Below are 14,912 nucleotides of genomic sequence, written 5' to 3'. Positions count from 1 at the left end.
TTATGTGTCTACTAATACCAGCGGTCGCTAAAGTAACATCTATGAGTGATTCTCCGTTGCTGTTCTTAAATGTGGGTGTATTCCCCCTATTCAAAACGACGAGATCGTTGCAACTGACCCATTCCTCGAGTATCCTGCCTTTTTCGTTTATTGCTATCAATGACCCAAATATACTAGATTTAGCATTCATGTCACCCCCAATAATAGTTTCCTTCCTCTTGCATTTAATAAGATTTTCAATGTCCACAAGCAGATTCTCCAGTAACTCACTAGGCTTATTAGGTGAAAAATATGCCGATATTACCATGAAGTTATCAAACTCAACACATACGTAGCCCTCGCCTACTATGTGATTCTTCGCCATCAGCTCCGAATTTTCCAGGCTAAGTTTGATGAAGGCATCTTTGTTTTTATCACATAGTTCGGTTCGTGATGCGAAACTATTAGGTTCCTGCCCCATTACTATATTAACACCTTCTTCGCGCATATGCTGATGTAGCATATCATAAGGCCTATCATAAGTCGCCGATCTCCTATCTGTGTTTACCTGTAAAAATCTTATCGTCATATATGCTAATTTCTGACAAACACCAACATACATATATTTTGACACTCATATAAATCGGACAGACAGGACACTCACAAGGTATAAAATATATAACAGTTAGATTATTGGTATGTACGAAAATATCACAGCCTTTATCACAATGCTTATTTATCACAACTCTTTTTTTAGGAATTTTACCCAATTTGACACCGCTGTTGTGGCTTTTAGCGATCTGATTGGAGAGGTCGCATATCGCTTCTTTATCTTACAATCCATGTGTACCTGCACAATTTGGATGGTGTGTTTCTACCCTTTACTGCTCTGGTTCATGATCTTGCGCCGGTATTGAGTCTTGTTTCTTTCGAGCCTGTTTTAAGGCTACTTTAAACTTCGGGCATCGCCCACTCTTCGCCGCATGGTCATTAATCTCGCATAGGAGGCAATATGCTTCACCGGGACAATCCTTTGCGGCGTGCCCCTCCTTGCCGCAGTTCAGGCATAATTTTTTCCTATCTGGGCCTTGACATTTTGAGGTATCGTGCCCGTACTCCCAGCATTTCCCGCATCTTTGCAACTCAATCCTTCTCTCGATATTGCATCGGACCATTCCAATGGGAATGCTGCCTTTTGTTTCCTTGGAGACGCTTTCACTAAGTGTGATTGTGACCGCCTGCGTATTAGCCATATTGGGTCTTAATTCCCCAATCTTAATATCTCTATCGCCAATATCCCCTAGGTGATCCATTAGTGAATCTTTGAGCTCGATACCCGTAGTTGTAGCGTCGATGCCCCTTATATGAAGGGTACATTTCCTGTCTTTCTTTTCTCCTGCAATTCGAATATTGCGTCCTGTGTTTGCCGCATCGAATGTGCTTTTTAATTGCTCCAAGGCCTCTCTATCTTTATCTGTTGATATGAGGAGATCACCCTCTTTGGTACTCCTAAAATTTCTAACAATGCCTCTGTCTTCACTGGTCTTTAGTATTTCTTTCACGTTTTTTAGGGTTTCCTTATAATCTTTTCCTTTAGATTCAACGATAAGTGCGTATGAATTATACTGTTTACCGGGCTTTTTTGCAGGGGATTTTTTTTGGTTTTCCGGTGGGAATATCCGTACTTTGGTGTTCACCTAACTGAAAACACATTCCGTCATTTTCCGAAGTGTATTCAAGGGTATGCTCCTGGTTTGATGTATGGATATATGTTCCTCTCCCATTGTCTCATTTTTTAGCAGCTGAAGTTTTGACCAAAATTCACCAAGGTCCTTGCCCATCTTTAACTTGATGATCTTTAGTCTTCTCGGGGTTTCTGCCTGTGTTCGCCTCAAAACTTGCTCTAACACTCCCATGTCACCCTCAATGTCCCGGAGATCAGGGTAACGGTCCCTGAATTGTCTCTGGATGCTATTTTCCATCCCCGTATCATTCTCTTCTACCAGTACAGTCTTGACGGCCGCTTCCTTATCATGCACCGGATTACCGGTGATAATTTCAGTTCTTGTGAAAGTTTCTTCATCCCAATCCTGGTCTATGGTATCATTAAACTTCTCAAATGTGTCATAATATTGGATGTCGATGTATTTTTTGGCCTGACTTAGGTCTGTGAGATCTGTCTGGCAGGCTACATCCTCCTTTCCGAACTTGGGATCAGTTTGGACATCTACATCATATGTGGGGATTTTAGGTGAGACCCATCTATGTTCTTCTAGCCAGTTTTTTATCACTGAGCTTTTAAGGACCTCTATATTTCTCCTTATATTCGCCGAAGTTTCTTTGATTTCCCTTTTAGTATTGGAATTCTCAGTTATATATTTCTCCATGTCTTTGCTGTTATTAATGAGGCTTTTAATAGTCTCGCATATACTAACTGCCGTCATGCATTCCACTTTATTGACGGTCTCGATCTGTGACGAATTAAAGGATGTGTCAACTACCTTCCGTTTTTTAACAAAATCACAAGCCCCAATGGAGTTTGATCTTCTTATATTACCAGCAGGGGTCTGCAGTCTTGAAATCTGTATAATTGATTGTGTAAATCTAGTAATTGGAGATCTTCCTTCGGTCTGGATTTGGACCGAATTAAGAACGTTGGTTTGTGAAGTCGCAGGATTGCCCCCTCCGTATCCAACGGGGCAGCCCGCCAACGGATTAGATCCATCGGCGGGGTGGGATTCCCGCAATTGCGGACCCACCCGGAGACCAGCATTTTCCCTATTTTCCATCATGCAACTTTTGTTAAGTTTTAGTCCGGTGCTCCACCTTAGACCGGTTGCCTTCACTACGGCTACGAGCCCGGTCTGCCCGTTTTGGTTCACTCTTAGTCTCTGCGTTCAATCAGGGTCTTCCATAGATTGAGATAAGTCGGCTTACTCGGCGACCATTCCTTAGTGACCAGGTAGAAGATGTGTCTTGCTTGACCATGCGCATTGTCGATTAGCCTCAAGACGCTTCCAATCTCTGGATCCTGTCGGCGTAGTTCTCCGAGACGCCCAAACTTCTCATTGAACGTCACCGCGATTCCTCTGGACATCCGCAAATCTCGAGCCACACAATGAGCGAGCGAATAATCAGGAGGCATGAAAAAGAGGTCTCGTTGATCTTCTTTGGTTACACCATAGCGAGCCTTCTCACTGCTGTTGTATCGGGCCATGAAAATGCCAAAAGGAAAACCGAGGGTAGTCCATTTCAACCGTTTGAGCCCCTACCAAGGCGAAATAGAAGATGGTGCTGGGACCGTGAGAACCTGCAGCTTTGATCCCCCTGATTCGGAGATGTCCTTTGACGATTTCATGGCCCGATACAACAGCAGTGAGAAGGCTCGCTATGGAGTAACCAAAGAAGATCAACGAGACCTCTTTTCCGTGCCTCCTGATTATTCGCTCGCTCATTGTGTGGCTCGAGATTTGCGGATGTCCAGAGGAATCGCTGTGACGTTCAATGAGAAGTTTGGGCGACTCGGAGAACTACGCCGACAGGATCCAGAGATTGGAAGCGTCTTGAGGCTAATCGACAATGCGCATGGTCAAGCAAGACACATCTTCTACCTGGTCACTAAGGAATGGTCGCCGAGTAAGCCGACTTATCTCAATCTATGGAAGGCCCTGATTGAACTCAGAGAAGCCTTGCTAAACAACAACATTACACGATTAGCCATTCCGAAGCTGGCGTGTGGACTCGATGATTTGAGTTGGCGTACAATCCGGAACATGATTGAAGTCTTGTTCAGATTTACGGGAATCGAGATCCTTGTTTGCTGCTACAACCCAAAGCTGAGATCGGGAGAGAAAACTGTAGACTGCTATTTCTACAAGACTTCGCAATGTACCAGGGGCCAGCTTTGCAAATACCTTCATTCACCGTGTACATCTCGGGACGAGCATGTACCTAAGAAGGGGGCAGTGTTGCGGACCGGTGTGGACTCGACCTAACCTAACAATATGGCCCGCCCTCGGATGACCTTAACATCGCATTAAAGAATAGACACCGTAATGATTCATTCGAAGATTCGAGAAGTATCGAGTTCTACTGGAATGGAGTAGTACATACGAGAACAATCGAAACCTTCTCTATGCACCTAACGATCTATGGACTATTCTAGAGACCTTTAGCTGTAGGTATAAAAGCCGGCGGCTGTGGCTTAAAGAGGGCAGTTATAAATAGACAAGTACAGTTGACGCGCTAAAATTCAAAATAAATTCTTAGTTATAAATCGTTTGTAAATAGTTCTATAAGTCTTTTATCGTTATTGTTTTTGTTAATTAGTGTTAAATAAATAGTGTTTAAATAAATTGTGACTTTCTATCCACACGGAACCGACGAAAAACGTAACAATATGAAGATAATTAAATAGGTACTCTGCTTTGTGATCTCTAAGTAACAAACCTCTAAAATCTACGAGGGCAAAGTTAGAGGTCGCCAAAGTCACTCAAACGCAGTTTTTTGCATTTTCCGGGTGAAACCATATTTTTACTGCCGCAAAGTTTTTAAAAGTAAAGAGCATAAAAAAACCTATCAAACTGATGTGTAACTTTTTTTTACGTTTTACTGTTTAAGAGATAATATTGCATTCATTCCCACCTGATTCTCGCGGATTACGGTGTTCACTCGAACTGAGGATCGTGCGCTGAAGGTAGCGTTTTAAGAAAAGAGGTTTTTTGTTCTAAATTTAATAAGAGTGACAAAAACAGATTCCCGTTTATTTGTCTTTTGCTCGCCTCTGAGCATATCGATGGCGATAACAATGAAATTTTGATTTGGTTTGGTGAAACGTAAAAAAGTTACATATCAGTTTGGTAGGTTTTTTATGCTCTTTAATTTTAAAAACTTTACGACAGTAAAAAAATGGTTTCATCTGAAAAAATGCAAAAACTGCGTTTGAGTGACTTTGGCGCCCTCTCTCGAGAATCTTGTCCCCGTTGGTTTTAAAGGTTTGTTACTTAGAAATGAAAATGTAGAGAATTGAATCCTCTTCATTTTTTGTTCCATAAATTTTTTTGTGGGATCCGATGCATGGCACCCATATAGATTGCCAGTTCGCTGCAAGCTGATCCGCATTCTTCCTACTTCCATATCTCTGCTTTTGTACAAAGTTCAAACATAAGAATATATGGAAGAATGGTACCAACCTCTCTAAATTCGTTGCAGGTGGAATCTCGTGATTCTGTACTTGAACGCCATGATGATTTTGTACTTTGATTTGCAACTCTCGGGTATTTTTCGAAAAAATATCCTCTTCATCGTCTGGGTTAGTCTACAAAATAGTCTTAAGCTTCATTCAAAAATTAGTGATTTCAATTAGCGTAGAAGATTGTTCTTGTAATTTCAACGTAAGCATTCAGAACGTCAAAATTAGTGGTAGTTGGTGTTAAGCTTCATTCAGAACAAAGATTCAGAACCTCCCAATTAGTGGAATAAATTAGTGGTTTCAATATGACACTTTATACATTTTAGTTTACGATCATTCACAACGTTTAAAAAAACACAATTAAAATTAACAGAATATCCTAGCAACCCTCTTGCTGTATCCATAAAGAAAGCATAATATTTATCTTATAAAACAATAAACCATTGATTTCTAACCAAAATTTTTCTTGACGGGTGATAATCAAAGGCCATAATGACATTCCTCGCAAATTTTGAAGTGTAATTAGTGGAAAAGCCAAAAGTTTGTAAACTTTTTCCACTAATTGAAAATTACTACCACTAATTATAACGTTCTGAACGCTTACATTAAAATTAGGTGAACAAACTTCTACGGCTAATTGAAACTACTAATTTATTCCACTGATTTCGAGGTAATTCAGAACCTCGAAATCAATGGAATAAATTAGTGGTTTCAATTAGCGTAGAGGTTTGTTCCTTTAATTTCAATGTAAGCATTCAGAACCTCGAAATTAGTGGTTGACATTTTCAATTAGTAGAAAAAGTTATCAAACTTTTAACTTTTCCACTAATTATACTTCAAAATTTGCGAGAAATGTCATTTTGACCTTTGATTATTTTCCGTCAACAGAAATTGTGGTTAGAAATCAAAAATTCATTGTTTTTTTTATAAGCTAAATATTTGGCTTTCTCTATGGATACAACTGACTACCGCAAGCTGTTCCTAGAATATTCTATTAATTTTAATTATGTTTTTTAGATATTGTGAATGATCGTAAACTAAAAAGTATAAAGTGTAATTGAAGCCACTAATTTATTCCATTAATTGCGAGGTTCTGAATGAAGCTGTAGTAATTTAACTTTTGCCACTAATTATACTGCAAAGGTTGCAAGAAATGTCATTTTGGTCTTTGACTATTATCCGTCAAGAGTAGGGTTACCAGACGTCCGGATTACCGGATATAGCCGTATTTTCACTACTCTCGGATTTTTCATAAGCCTCCGGATTTTAATGTTCCCTTTTTAGAAATGTCGCAATAATGCAAAATAATATATTAGTTTTAATAAATTTAGTTATTTAAAAAATCTTCGATAAATTCAGCAGTGTAAATTTATTGTTTTACTTCGTAAATTTTAAGTTTTGAAAGTTATAAATGTATTTTTTTCAAACGTCACAAAAGTATATTTTTGTGACGTGATTGACAACATAAAAAAGTAATTTTAACGCCTAGGCATAAAAGTAAAGCACTTTTACGCCTAAGTACAAAAGTAGGAAAATATTTATTAAACTGACACAAAGTGTCAAATTAAACGAGCGTAACCATAGTTTCACGATATATAATTACTTAGTTTTAAGCTTCATTCAGAACCTCCCAATTAGTGGAATAAATTAGCGGTTTCAATTACACTTTATACTTTTTAGTTTACGATCATTCACAATGTTTAAAAAACACAATTAAAATTAATAAAATATCCTAGCAACAGCTTGCGGTAGTCTGTTGTATCCATAGAGAAAGCATAATATTTAGCTTATATAACAATAAACTTTTGATTTCTAACTAAATTTTTTCTTGACGGGTGATAATCAAAGGCCAAAATGACATTCCTCGCAAATTTTGAAGTATAATTAGTGGAAAAGTTAAAAGTTTGTGAACTTTTTCCCAGTGGTCTACGGAGAAATTTATACAAGGGGAAGCGATTCGATAAAGTTAATAAAAAAAGTCGAAAAATATGTTTAACAGATCACATATAAACCACTACCTAGATTCATATTACTTGCTATGAATTATTAATTAAAAATATTAAAAAGCTTGGTCTCAACGTATAGGGAAGCGCCGCGCCGGCGCCGCTTCCCCCGCTTCCATGAACCACACGCGCCTGCTTTTTCCACTAATTGAAAATTACTACCACTGTGACTACCACTAATTATGACGTTCTGAATGCTTACATTAAAATTAAGTGAACAAACTTCTACGGCTAATTGAAACAACTAATTTATTTCACTGATTTCGAGGTTCTGAATGAAGCTTTATTTATTACTTTTAAATACTTTTATATTATTTGGAACGTTTAAAATTGTTTAACAAATTATTAGTAACGTTTGAAAAAAAAATAGAATGTTCAGCCTCTCCACAAAAAGTAGATATCATTTTTACTCCTAATAAAACAATATACTATTTCATTATCTTTGGTTATAAAGACATTAAAAGAAGGCGTAAAAGTATTTTTTTACAATATGCCTAGGCGTTAAAATGATTTTTTATATTGTCAATCATGTCGCAAAATTTAATACTTTTGTGACATTTGAAAAAAGTTTGTTGTGTATAAGCTAATTATTATGCTTTCTCTATGGATATATACAAGGTGTCCCAGAAATAAGTCCAAGTATTTTAACTGGTAGTATAGTTCAACCCCAGAAACCCGCCTATGAGTTTTTTTTCGAGAAAAAAAAATTGAAAATTCGAAATTTTTTGGAATTTTTTTTAGTTTTTAGTTAAAAAACATAATTTCGTGATAATATGGCAACATAGGCATTAGATTAACTTTACAAGAAAGAAAATCCAGAAAAGATCCAGAAAATTTTAACTGCTATACCCACCCATACTAACTATACAGAGCGTCGGCTACCTCTCGCATGTATTTGTGATGTGTGTCATCAGTGTTTCACAAGTACACGATATATACAAGGTGTCCCAGAAATAAGTGTGCAAGTATTTTAACTGGTAGTATAGTTCAACCCCAGAAACACGCCTATAAGGCTTTTCTTGCGAACTTTTTTTTTTAAATTCGAAATTTTTTGGGAATTTTTTTAGTTTTTAGTTAAAAACATAATTTCTTGATAATATGGCAACATAGGTATTAGATTAAATTTACAAGAAAGAAAATCCAGAAAAGATCCAGAAAATTTTAACTGCTATACCCACCCATACTAACTATACAGAGCGTCGGCTACCTCTCGCATGTATTTGTGATGTGTGTCATCAGTGTTTCACAAGTACACGATATATACAAGGTGTCCCAGAAATAAGTGTGCAAGTATTTTAACTGGTAGTATAGTTCAACCCCAGAAACACGCCTATAAGGCTTTTCTTGCGAACTTTTTTTTTTAAATTCGAAATTTTTTGGGAATTTTTTTAGTTTTTAGTTAAAAACATAATTTCTTGATAATATGGCAACATAGGTATTAGATTAAATTTACAAGAAAGAAAATCCAGAAAAGATCCAGTGGTTCTCAAAATTTCAGCAAAAAATCATTTTTTTGGGAAATTTTCAAAGTAACATAACTCTGTTATTTTGGACTTATTTGAAAAACGGTAAAGAGAAAATATGTTTCTTTTATCGAGATCTACCACCCCTTAAAATACTTGCACTTATGCACTTATTTCTGGGACACCCTGTATAGCCGATGTTAGCCAATATCTACACGATATGTTAGCCGCGGTTACTAAATTTAAATGTCGAAAAAATAAAAATAATACTTACAGTAACATAATTATATCTTTTCGTATTGCCGGACTTTAGATAAATGGGCTTCTTAAACAATAAATTAACAACCAAACCCTTAAAAAGAGTTTTTTAAATTTTATTACATCTTTAATAATTTAATATAGGCTTGGTGCATTTCAGTTGGTTTCAAAAAATTCCGACCGCAGCGCTGTATACGGCAGAAATCAGAAATTTTCGCTATATATTTCACGCCGTCCCGGTTACAGTTCATGTTGATCGCATTAAAATAATATTGAAATCGTGGCTTTGTCACAATATTTAAGCATTTTAGTTGTTTGCTAGTGCATTTATTGAAACTATAAATATAAAACACTCAGGTACGAGGTTTGTGTGATGTAACGCTGTTACGGGTAGTAAAAAATAAGTGAAAAAGAATCCGAACTAGGCATCGTGTTGTGTTGTCACAATTTCAAATGTTAATAAAATTGCCGAAAAAATATTAACGCGTAATGGAGTGCGTAATTAGGGATTTGGGGGTGCAATAACATTCAATAACTCAATTTTCTCGGATATTCAACACTCCCGAAACAACATTTTATAGCTTCATACAGAAGCGCCACTAGGCTTAGTCAACACATGACTTGTGCGGGTTGTATAAAATTGATTTTAACCTCAAATCAATATTATCTTATAGTGACCTCAAGTCCCCCCAAAAGGCTTGAGCCCTCCTAAAAGTCTATGTCTAGTTGCGCTCCTAGCTTCATATGCTTGTGTCTAGCCCCATGAGGCAACTATTAAGCCCGAACAATCACGTTAGAGTTTTTGACCAAACACAAATGAATTAACACCCTCCAAATAACCACGCTAACCAACCTGATTGGTCAAGCTTAATAGTTGCCTGCTGGGGCTAGACACTTCTGCTTCATAGTTTCTCACACCGATTTGATCCAAGGCAAAAATGGATTCAAGCAGTTGGACGAAACAAGTGAGTAAACAAAGTGCTCGTTATATAATCAAAAAATTAAAGACATACTATGAGAGGATAAAATATAATTTGCAATATTAATGGATACTTTTTTAATCAACTAGTAATTAAAATCTAATTTCTAGTGTTGTCGATAAGTAATGTGTTTTATAATGGTACCATCAGATTTAAATGTGAGTAAGATATACATATATTTTATTTAATTGTTAACATTAGGGTAGTTTTTCCAATTGTATATGTGTGGAATTCCACTGAAATGTGTTTTTTGAGTTGTTTTTAAAAAAAATTGATTGTATTTTTGCTCTCTCTTAACGTTGTAGTGTCCTGAAGATGCAAATAAATTTTGCGAAACCTTGACTAATTTAAAACAAAGTTCTGTTGACTTTTTTTCGGTCCTAACCCAATTAAAAACACTGGGAGTAATTAAACTGTTTTATGAACATCTAAAATTATAATTATATCTTTTAAAAAATTTCGTTATAACCGAAATACTCCAGTTATTATGACCCCACTAGCAAAACCGGTGATTAAAACTATGCTCGCTACCGTAGCTGAACTCATCTAAATTTTTTTTTGGCTGGATTAATAAATTATAATACAAGTTAGACCTTCTGAAGATATCAACAAATTTACTTTTTTATTTTTATTTTTAGAATTTTCACAAATTATACTTCGTAACACTTTTAGAATAATTATATAAAAAATTTTAATCCGTATATTTGTATATATCAGTTGTTCACGATATTCTCCGATGGTGGCAGCACCGGCGGAGAATGCCACCAAGCCTATACAATTTATAATACACTCAGATGCAAAAAAAACGCAACGGAGAAATTTTTGGTTAAGTTTAAATTGTTATATTTTTGTTATTTTTAGCCCTATTTTCATGAATTTTTTAGCAAGCTGTAATTATATCAACTTTAATTCGTAAACTCAGCTTTTTATAAACTTTGGTATTTGGCATATTATATAGGGTTAATCGAGGGGTTGTTTTTTTTACGCTAACTTTAAAACACCCTGTGCAATAATTTCGTCTGTGAATTTTCTTAAAATATAATTTTACGGTGAGAACCATGACTCCTGAGCATTTTGTTTCTTGATTCATGTTAATATTGTTAATACATGCTCTGGTTAATTTTTAGGAGCGAAATGAACTGATAACGATCAATTTGCAATTTTTTTTAATTATCATTACTTTTTGATGTAATTTTTTAATATGACGAGATGGTTTTGGACACTGCATAGGATGTTTAGGAGGAGAGTTAGTCACCGCGTCACTGCATTGGATACTCTATACTAAATTTAAAAAAAAAACGTAAAAAGACTAACGATACAGTCCGGGTTTTAATAAACATTAATAACGATAACAGAACTAACGGTATTAAAGAAAACATCTGTAATACTTGAGTATACAAACAGAAAAAAAATTGTAAAAAAGACCCTAATACTTTATATTGCCGCCTTTTGGTGCTATAACCATGCTATAATTGCCTGTATATGTCCGTTCATATACCGTCATTGAGGCTGCATAATATATCATATTGCGTTATGTTTTCCGATTCTTTTTTAAGCTCCAAGCGAAGTTCATTTAATGAAGCTGGTACTGCTTCACGACCTCTAACCCTCCTGCCAAGCATTTGCCAATAAATTAAAAATAAAAATGATAATTGAGAAAATTGCAAATTGTTGGTGGCAAACTCATTTCGCTCTTAAAAATTAACCAAAGCATGTATTGACATGATCCAAAAAATAAAATGTTCAGGCGACATGGTTCTCACCGTAAAATCAAAGATGTAAAATTATATTTTAGTTTTAAAGTTAAGGTAAAAACAACCTCTAGATTAACCCTGTATAATATGCCAAATACTAAAGTTTATAAAAAAACTTAGTTTACGAATTAAAGTTGATACAATTAATGTACAGCTTGCTAAAAAATCATGAAAATAGGGCTAAAAGTAACAAAAATATATCACTTTAAATTTGACCAAAAATTTCTCCGCTGCGTTCGTTTTTTGAAGAGTGAGTGTACATTATTGGAATTTATATTAAAATAAAACTTACTTGCAGAATGATAGCTTGATACCATAAAATAATCTGCATTAAAGAATTAGTCAAAATGTGATGCCCTATTATAATTGGAGCTAATATGAAGCCTATCGCCGAGACTGCATGGGCTATGTTGGTCAGAAGAGGTAGTTTCAATCGAAAATATTGGGCTACCAATATTTCACATTGAGCCATTTGGATTGAAGCTCCAAATCCTAAATCAGAAAATAATTCGGTAGCATAAATACTCATTTCCACGCTTATATAGTATATATTTTTATTATTTTATTCCTTTTTGAGTATCCCCTGTAATATCAGAAACTAGAGATTAGCCAGATTCCAGATTAGCCCACAGTGATTTTCCCTTCATATATACAGGGTGCGTCTCAAAAGTGGCTTACCCCTATAACTTTTTTGTTTTTTTCAGATAAAAAAAAACGAAATTTAGAATTTAGTATGTTGTATATGACATTATATTATACAGAAGCGCTGAGGGGCCAGCTGAGTTCTTTTTATATATGACTATAGCCAGATAATAACCGACTATAGTCAGGGTGAGTTGAACCCTTAGCAATTAAAGATTATGTAGTCTTAGATGGTCTCTATTATATACACCCTGTATATAAACTTATGGTTAAAAATTGAGGTCTAAACTTAAAAAAAATCATTTAAGACTATGCAGTAGGCTTATGTTAGAATAAAAAGTTATCAGTCAGACAGCAAAATATCGGGACTGTAATATACAGGGTGTTAATTAAGTATGTGGCTAAACTTCAGAGGGCGATTCTTTGAGTGATTTTAAGGTAAAAAATTCATATAAACATGTGTGTCCAGAAATGCATATTTTTGAAGATACAGGGTGTCAATGATAATTAAATGGGACAAACATAAAACTGGTCGTACAATAAAGCGGTTTTTATTTTTTTTTGTCAAAAAACCTCCTAGTATCAACGGGAGAGCCTCCGAAAAAGTAGACCCGAAATAGTAAACTAAACAGCACAAGCTTATTCACTTCTTTTTGAACAGCTAATGAAATCCACGTGAAAACCACCTGTTGCGAAATATACTGCTCATGCTTAACATATCCAGGAGCGTCTAAAACTGTATAAATATTATCTGACTATAGTCATTTATGATCTGATTATAGTCGTTTGTTATCTGACTATAGTCGGTTGTTATCTAACTACAGTCGGTTATTATCTGACTATAGTCATATATAAAAAGAAACTCAGCTGGCCTCTCAGCGCTTCCGTAAAAAACTGACAAAATGGCTTGTATCGCGTTTAAAACTATACAAATATTATCTGACTATAGTCAGTTTTATTATCTGACTATAGTCATTTATTATCTGGCTATAGGCAGTTATGATCTGACTATATAGTCATTTGTTTTCTGACTATAGTCGGTTGTTATCTGACTATAGTCGGTTATTATCTGACTATAGTCATATATAAAAAAACTCAGCTGGCCCCTCAGCGCTTCCGTACGAAAAATAAATAAATAAATAAATCTTATTTTTACGTGCGGAATCTATCGATGAGAGATGGCATATTTTTTTGGGTAAAGGTGTGGATCCGGTGGCTGACCTTGAAGCCCATATTTGCTGCCTTTGATCATCGACACTACGCAAGCGCACATCGTCGATATTGCCAAGTTGCTGTTTATTTTCGAATTATTTTTAGTTGAAAACAAATAATGTTTTTTGAGTGTTAATCAGTAATAATAATAATACAAATTCTCTATAATTAATTACATAATTTCAGATTTATCTTGATATCAAAAATTTAGGTAAGAAGGATAATGGAGATTGTGAATTAAAGGTATTATGATTGTAATCGGAGTTGTAAGTAATATAATATTGTAATAATAATAACATTTATTTATATATTTACATTAGAATTAAAAATTATCATTTACGGATTTTTTCTTTTGGTTTTAAACCGATTAGAATTATTTTGAATCATCAATATGACACATTTATTACATCTAATGTAGGCATATATATTTTACCGAAGAATGCTGATAGGATTAAAATAAACTTTATGCTTTATCTTTTTCTCTTTAGAAGGGATATGGTTTGTGTCGTAGAATACATTACAGTAATTTATATCCTGTACTTTGATATTCTTTTCTTAATTTACTGTCATTTCTTTCCTGTAATGCAAAAATCTTGATAATCAGGGTCTATTTTTCATCTGGTCGGGCCCTCTTTTCCAATAAAATTCAAAAATTCAAAAAATTATGAATATTTTACAACCTTTAACGGGCCCCCAGACCACCGGGCCCAAGGCCCGAGCCTTATAGGCCTTATGGTATAATAGGACCTGTTGATAATATGGTGAAGGTTCATTTTTGATCTTGGATAAAAAAAGATTGGAGAATAAATGTTAAGATATCTTAATACTTGCAAATCCTTCCATTAGGAAAAATATTGTTTATAAATCATATATGCTAATATCCTGTACTTTGATATTATTTTCTTAATTTACTGTAATTTCTTTCCTGTAATGCCAAAATCTTGATAATATGGTGAAGGATAATTTTTGATCTTAATAGATTTATACCCAGACCAAGTTAAGACTTAAGTTAGTTTGTGATTTGTATTAAGATATTTCTTATAATTTTTTTATGTCTTTATACCTACTACATATTATTATGTTTTGTGGTGTGGATAATAAATGTTAAGATATCTAAATACTTGCATATCCTTTCATTAGGAAAATATTATTTATAAAACATATGTGCTAAGAAAATCACATAAATTAGGTGTAAGAATAGAAAAACCCTAAGGTTGCAGAAAAATTAATGCAATATACAGGGTTAGTCTTAAATAAGTGCAAATAATTTCAGGGGTAGTATCATAGACTTAAAATAAAATATAGACTACACTATTTACATCTCAACGCGGACAAACAACCTTTTTTGTACACATGTTTACTTCTGGGTACAGTCGACCGAGCCTTCCTCATCCAGCCTATGTTGTCACGTCTTTAATATTATCAATATT

General features: G+C 34.8%; 1 protein-coding gene across 2 annotated transcripts in view; it reads right to left on the bottom strand.

Moving 5' to 3' along the window:
- The window catches only part of LOC115878364, a 77,787-nt gene that overhangs the window by 18,497 nt on the left and 44,378 nt on the right, over positions 1–14,912 (bottom strand). For both annotated transcript variants that reach the window (XM_030894836.1, XM_030894835.1), the window contains exons 5-7: positions 11,921–12,120; positions 8,911–8,988; positions 5,172–5,296 (exon numbers count right to left, since the gene is read on the bottom strand). In XM_030894836.1, the coding sequence (XP_030750696.1) occupies positions 5,172–5,296; positions 8,911–8,988; positions 11,921–12,120 (403 nt within the window). The remainder of the gene's footprint in view (positions 1–5,171; positions 5,297–8,910; positions 8,989–11,920; positions 12,121–14,912) is intronic.

The sequence above is a fragment of the Sitophilus oryzae genome, unplaced genomic scaffold, assembly GCF_002938485.1.
Source record: "Sitophilus oryzae breed Bouriz unplaced genomic scaffold, Soryzae_2.0 scaffold_1508_pilon_pilon, whole genome shotgun sequence".
In the NCBI taxonomy this organism is placed as follows: Eukaryota; Metazoa; Arthropoda; class Insecta; order Coleoptera; family Curculionidae; genus Sitophilus; species Sitophilus oryzae.
Note: the sequence above shows the minus strand (reverse complement) of the source record. Positions and strands in the feature narration are given on the sequence as shown.